At 30.6% G+C, this 6,912-nt stretch overlaps 2 protein-coding genes across 4 annotated transcripts; one reads left to right on the forward strand and one right to left on the reverse strand.

Annotated features, from left to right (window-relative positions):
• Positions 1-74: 74 nt before the first annotated feature.
• Positions 75-2,178, forward strand: LOC122629085 (elongation factor Tu, mitochondrial-like). The gene is made up of 6 exons (XM_043812118.1): positions 75-227; positions 343-392; positions 490-655; positions 727-1,034; positions 1,125-1,786; positions 1,870-2,178. The coding sequence occupies exons 1-6, from the start codon at positions 191-193 to the stop codon at positions 2,048-2,050; spliced, it is 1,404 nt and encodes a 467-aa protein (XP_043668053.1). The 5' UTR covers positions 75-190; the 3' UTR covers positions 2,051-2,178.
• Positions 2,179-2,747: 569 nt separating this feature from the next.
• Positions 2,748-5,984, reverse strand: LOC122629091 (GTP-binding nuclear protein Ran). 3 transcript variants are annotated; one of them, XM_043812133.1, is made up of 3 exons: positions 5,833-5,984; positions 4,507-4,988; positions 2,748-4,254 (listed from the first exon to the last, which is right to left on the reverse strand). In XM_043812133.1, the coding sequence occupies exons 2-3, from the start codon at positions 4,936-4,938 to the stop codon at positions 4,039-4,041; spliced, it is 648 nt and encodes a 215-aa protein (XP_043668068.1). In that variant the 5' UTR covers positions 4,939-4,988; positions 5,833-5,984; the 3' UTR covers positions 2,748-4,038. The 3 variants fall into 3 exon arrangements, with proteins under 3 accessions (XP_043668068.1, XP_043668067.1, XP_043668069.1); XM_043812132.1 differs by lacking the exon at positions 5,833-5,984 and adding an exon at positions 5,316-5,824; XM_043812134.1 differs by lacking the exon at positions 5,833-5,984 and adding an exon at positions 5,756-5,814.
• Positions 5,985-6,912: the final 928 nt, after the last annotated feature.

Below are 6,912 nucleotides of genomic sequence, written 5' to 3' on the forward strand. Positions count from 1 at the left end.
ATACAAGCTAAGTAAACGGAGTACCATCGAATAAACTGATTGGTTGAACAACTCACATCTGAATACTTCAAAAATCAAGTGGAACTATATATCTGTTATGTAAGTGTTAGTTTCTTAATCCACATGTTCTTATATTGGTATTACACTCGCAAATAGAATTGCAGACGATTGTTAAAGGTTAACGAAAATCATGGCATTTATTTCTGTTCGAGAGATTGTTAATCCAGGTAATCTTAAAAAAACAATTGATAAATAGTTCCACCACTTCTTTTTCCATTTTATCATAAATTGACAATTTTTAATATACAATTGATTCATCATTTTTATTCGATTTATCTTTAGTTTTCCGGCAAACCATCAGACAAATACATTTTAGTCACATTATTAAATGTGTAAGTAAATATGCAATTTAATAATGTAACACATATATTGATTTATTTATAAATACGTAACACATATAATTTTCTCTTTGTTATTTTGCATCGACAGCAACAACATAACAAATTATGTAGCCGATTACTATCACCAATTATAACTGGACAAAGATTTTATGCAGAAAAGAAAGTCTTTAGCAGAGATAAACCTCATTGTAATGTTGGAACCATAGGTCATGTTGACCATGGAAAGACTACGCTAACAGCTGCTATCACAAAAGGTTTATACTCTAATATAATATTTTATATATATTAATTTGAATGAACGGTGTACTAATCATAAATTTCTTAGTTCTTTCTGAAAAGCAATTAGCTACGGCTAAAGGTTACAGTGAAATTGACAATGCTCCTGAAGAAAAAGCTCGTGGTATAACTATCAATGTAGCACACATTGAATATCAAACGGAGAAACGTCATTATAGCCATACAGACTGTCCAGGTCATGCTGATTATATTAAAAATATGATTACGGGTACTGCACAGATGGATGGAGCTATCTTAGTTGTAGCAGCTACCGATGGGACCATGCCTCAAACCAAAGAGCATTTAATTCTTGCAAAACAAATTGGAATTGAGCATATAATTGTTTTTATCAACAAAGTAAAAATAACAAAGACTTGCGTTTATCTTTTTTTTACTTTTTACAATCATTTTACATAGCATTTAACATTGTGTGTTATATTCCAAAAGGTTGATGCTGCTGATGCCGAAATGGTAGAATTGGTAGAAATAGAAATACGAGAATTATTAACCGAAATGGGCTTTGATGGAGAAAAAATACCTGTTATTAAAGGCAGTGCTCTTTGTGCTCTAGAAGGAAAAAAGCCTGAAATTGGTTCAAAATCTATATTGAACCTTTTAGATGCAATAGATAATAACATACCAACTCCACTAAGGGATTTGGATAAACCATTTTTATTAGCGGTCGAATCTACTTATTCAATCCTTGGTAGAGGTACTGTAGTCACTGGTAGATTAGAAAGAGGAAAGATAAAAAAAGGAATGGACTGCGAATTTATTGGATATAATAAAACTTTAAAGAGTGTAATTACTGGTATCGAAATGTTCCATCAAATATTGGAGGAAGCACATGCTGGTGACCAATTAGGTGCTCTAGTTAGAGGTTTGAAAAGAACAGATGTCAAAAGAGGTATGATTATGTGCAAGCCAGGCTCTATGAAAGCGTATGATCATTTTGAAGCGCAAGTATATGTATTAAGTGCAGAAGAAGGAGGTAGAAAAAAACCTCTTGGAAATTTTGCACAATTGCAAATGTTTTGTAAAACTTGGGATGTTGCAGCACAAATTAATTTACCAGGTAAAACAATGGCTATGCCAGGAGAAGATTGCAAGTAAGTTTAAATTATTGTAAATTAGAATATTTTTATAAGATTATTAAGCATGTACATATATCATTAATTTATTTCGCTTATAGATTTGAAATTAAACTAATTCGTCCTATGGTATGCGAGAAAGGCCAAAGATTCACATTTCGCGATGGATCTACAACTTTAGGAACTGGTGTAATCACGAATATTCTACAATCTTTAACAGTCGACGAACGTACACTTCTTTTAGAAGGGAAAAAGAAAAGGCAGAAAATGGCAGAGCAATAAAAAAGTTTTAGATTAGTATAAATATCCGCATTCTATTTATCCGATTATAATATAAAATACTTACTGTATTCAAAGGACAATTCCATTTATGCTACAAACAAACATTAAACATTTTTATTATTAGTCTATATCTCATATATTTGTTTAAATCCCTTTGTTTGCTTCTTGATTTACAAGGATTTGCATTTTTTTATATTATTAAAGTGTTTTATAAGCTGAATGTGAGACGCGCAATATCATATGAATTGAATTAGATTATGTTATAAAGATGCAATATTAAATAATATTTTTACTAATGTCCTTTAAATTCTCATATATTCATTATTCTATCTTTCAATAAATTGGTTATATAAATTATAAATTATGTAATTGTAATTATTCGCGGTATTTCCAGAAATTCTTCTGTTAACACTGTGCATACAGACCTTAATAATGTAAAAATATTATCAATTTACAGATAATTTTACACTATTGTAATATAGGCAACTTCTAAAACTTCCACAAAGGTAGATTTATTAAATTCATACAATTAGCAGTACAATCTGCTTTTTTAATGGGTATAACACTTTCTTACTAATAAATAAGACTGTGTATACATTCTCTTCGTAACTATTATTTTTGTTCATACTTTCGGACACATTTCTTTTCAGACAGGTTTCATTAATAGGAACAAGGGACACAAACAAACAAATATTCATACGTAGAAAAGGAAAACACTGTTTATATAATTTAAGTTGAACAAATCATACATTCACCTTCTCTTACAAAAATAGTAAACGATCCTCGTTAACGCGAGCAGACACAAACTGTTTCATTCCTGTTAAAGTATTTTTTCTATTGTGATGGACTTCATACTTGAAACAGTCTTCAAATATCATTTCTTAAAATGCTTGACAATATCAAACACTTCTAAATAAACAAGTAAGATATATTAGAAAAATTATTTTTGTAATTATAAATTAGTTTTAGTTTAATCTCGGATCATTGCAAGAAATGATATCAAATATCATTTTCATTTTAATAAGATAAAGCAGACTATCAGTAACATAATTACAAATTATTAACAAAAATGACTAAAACTTTTTCTTTTATTTTTTGCTTGATATTATCCAACATTTTACAAAAAAGAAAAATATTGAAGAGTTAGATTCGCTACATTGATCAAAAATTGTTCTACTTCCATTCTTTTACCTGCGATCTCTCTCGAGCATTTGAACATCTCACGTAAGAAGTTTGCACACTTCAGAAAAATTACAAATACACATCTTTGCAGCCGAGCATTCGCTACAACATACATTCGTTAAGAAAACTGGCAGTTCATCTTTCATATTTCATAACAAGGATGTTGCAACAATATAAATAGCAGATTGAATTAATGTCTTAAGTATGCCTTAAAGTGGGTTCAAATTTGAAACTCCGATTTCACGTTTTCAGATTATATTTATATCTATTGGATGATGATAATTATTAGGATAATGTATAAAATTAATGTTTATCATTCAACGTCTAATGTTTAAACATTTATGTGTCTTTCATTTATGCGTGTTTTACTATATCTTTTTAAAACATTTCTCACAATTTGAAATTTTGTTTTCATTACAAGGTTTACAACAGTTTTTTATAATGGAAGTTATAAGGGAATGAGAAGATACACCTGTAGAAATTTGTAACTAATGTTATATTATGTAAAATCACGTTCTTTGATATTTTATATACACATATGTAGATGTGCATGGATGCATAACAAATTATAACAATTTGTTAGAATCTCCCTCTTTAAGGCAATATTCCTGGTATATGAAGTCACAGAAGTATTTCTGGTGATTTGCATTAAGTATCAAATTAAGCTCTGCATGCAAATATTTTTTTTTTTTCTTTTTTTTTTTCTTTTTTTTATCTTCATATATGTTAGACGCCCAAGCTGCATAGTACCCAAGGTACACTCGCAAATCTTTCTTCCATAAGGACCATACACACAGTGAAATAACCTAAAGATCTTCATCATCTTCCGGCAATGCCGTTTCTTGCGCTTCTTTAAGATCCTTTTCAATTTGTTGCTGCCACTGTGGATCCATTGTAACTTCTGGTGGAAGTAATGCAGGCATAGCAACAAATTCAAGATTTGGATCTCCGATCAATTTGCGTGCCAACCACAAAAATGGTTTTTCAAAATTGTAATTGCTTTTTGCACTAATATCATAGTACTGTAACATATATGAAAAAGGAATATATATATAAACATAAATATATATATATGTACATGAATATACATTACTATAAATTAATAACATTACAATTATTTTTTATAAGCTTAAGCTCAGATTAGAGGGACAGAACAATGTCTTCATGTTAGTTAAGATTTCTGATTCATCACTGCTTAGATTACTTCAAGTTAAAGAAAAACTTTAAATATTTGATACAAGCATAATCTTATAAGTTTAAAGACAATTTAATACCTGAAGATTCTTCTTCCTATGGAAGACGATACTTTTGGCCTTTACTTTCCTATCCTTAATATCAACCTTATTACCGCACAATACAATAGGTATATTTTCGCAAACTCGCACCAAATCTCTGTGCCAATTAGGTACATTCTTATACGTCACTCTAGACGTAACATCAAACATGATTACAGCACATTGTCCTTGAATATAATAACCATCTCGCAAACCACCAAACTTTTCTTGACCAGCTGTATCCCACACATTGAATCTTATTGGACCTCTATTTGTGTGAAAGATCAGTGGATGTACTTCTACTCCTAATGTCGCAACGTATTTCTTTTCGAATTCACCCGTCAAATGGCGTTTGACAAAAGTTGTCTTTCCAGTACCACCATCACCAACAAGTACGCACTTGAAAGTGGGCATATCTGGTTCTTGCGCCATTTTGATGATATTTTAAGCTATATCCAAGCAATATATTTATAAGAAAAGATCTGAAAGATAAACATAAAAAAAAATGTTTAATCTACATTACTGTGTCACAAAGCTGATTTGTCGGTAATTAATTATATTTTACTGTTTACATTATTAAACGTGAATTCAATTAAATATTTTATATATATATATATATGTATATGTATATGCATCAGATATTAATTCATTATCTTACAAATCTGAGCACACGTTGCCTACAATGCGGCAATCTTATACGAAAAAAAGAAATGTTCGATGATTCACGCCTGTATTAAAGATATTTTTACTTTAATAAGAGCGAATAGTAGAAAACAAGACAACGAAAAAGTACAGAAAAATCACAAAACCTTTAATAAAATCGGTTAAGACGAACGCTTTTTCGGCCACAACGTGTAGCTATCCTCTTTCGGAGTTACTGGAAAATTCGTAATCACCTTCAAATCACGTGTCGGAGAAGTGATCGATAAATTTGAAAGCGCGTTAATTTCTATAATATTTCAAGATATATAAAAAAGAAAAAAGAAACACATTCGAAGACTAGTCTGTCGATTAACTCGAAAAAAAGCCGGCTGGATCAACGTCCCGCGCTCTGTTCCTCCTATTCTATCTCTCTCTCTTTCTCTCTTTTACCCTCAACACGCGGAGACTAGAATTTGCGTTTCACGAAGAATGGCTCCCTCCGTTATGCATACAAGACTTTTTTTCACTAATGTACTTAATATCTCTCACCGATATTTCACGAGAAAATGTACGTGATATATGAGTGAACTTTTATTTTTCCTCGAACCTGACAAAATTCACCGACGTTCGTACAAAATTTCCCGGGAAGCAACGATGTACGTGAAAATGACCGATAGAACTTACCGTGCGGCACAGTCGTTATGGCTCACAATGGCGTTCCTTTAAGCCGACGAGCGGTGCCTCCTGTCTTCCTTGTCATTCGTTGAACGATGTTAGATCGAATTTGTGAAAAATACTTCTTCTAATCGACGTAAAAAAATTTAATTCTAATTTCCATCCCACTAAATTAATAAAATAAAACACGATATAACGATATTCGAAAAAAATGACAATAGAAATGCGTTTTAAAGAAGCGACATCTTCAAAAACGTAACGTATACGCCATCAAGATGAGTGGCTGATTGTGTTCATTTTGGAATCATATAAAAATAAAAAGAAACTTTTGTAACATGCATACAATCGTTTTCATCGAAGTTCCATAAGTTAACGATTACAATATAATTCTAATAGATATTCAATTAATATAAAAATGAAACAGATTAGAAAGGTAAGAGAAATTTAATTCGTTTTCGCGGCGACATCTATCATTCATAATTATAAAATATCGAGCAAAAAATTATTCTTTACATATTATATGCTCTACGTTTTCCATCATAGCTCGTAATTATAAAATTTATACTCTATGTTCTGTAACAGTAATAAAATTTAACTTCGAAGAACGTTAAGATATTGAAGAATGCTATTGGTCAGTTTCAATAGAAAGCATCGATAATATACAACTCTTACTTATACAAGTGTCCAATTTCAGATATATTCATCGTCTTGCTACGCATCAAACGAACCAATCAGAGTCTAGCATTCTTCAGGTATTTTCAAATATACAATACGTGACAATATTTCAATCATTTCTGAATATCTTCCTAAATCGGAAATAATCAAAAATTCTTCTCAATTATTTATTTAACTCGTTAGAATATAATTAATATAACGATCGTTTTTCGAACGAACGATTGAGATATACATGATACAAAAGTGATCGTAAAAACGTGAACGATGATCATAAAACGTAATATATGAATTCCGAATAAGAAAAAAAGTTTATTAAAAAGAAAAAAAAATTTCAGGAAGAAGAAAGAAAAGAAAGATGAAGAAAATCGAGTGTCGTCGAATGTTACGGGGCATTTATCATCCTAAGTACGTTCC

This window comes from Vespula pensylvanica, chromosome 5 (genome assembly GCF_014466175.1).
Source record: "Vespula pensylvanica isolate Volc-1 chromosome 5, ASM1446617v1, whole genome shotgun sequence".
Classification (NCBI taxonomy): domain Eukaryota; kingdom Metazoa; phylum Arthropoda; class Insecta; order Hymenoptera; family Vespidae; genus Vespula; species Vespula pensylvanica.

Bases quoted from the DNA above. Each gene is read 5' to 3' on its own strand.
- LOC122629091 (XM_043812133.1), bottom strand. From the start codon at position 4,938: ATGGCGCAAGAACCAGATATGCCCACTTTCAAGTGCGTACTTGTTGGT. The intron at 4,255-4,506 runs GTATTAAATTGT...TATATGTTACAG, and splicing joins ATAGGAAGAAGAATCTTCAG to TACTATGATATTAGTGCAAA.
- LOC122629085 (XM_043812118.1), top strand. From the start codon at position 191: ATGGCATTTATTTCTGTTCGAGAGATTGTTAATCCAG. The intron at 393-489 runs GTAAGTAAATAT...TTGCATCGACAG, and splicing joins TTAGTCACATTATTAAATGT to CAACAACATAACAAATTATG. The intron at 656-726 runs GTTTATACTCTA...TAAATTTCTTAG, and splicing joins AACAGCTGCTATCACAAAAG to TTCTTTCTGAAAAGCAATTA.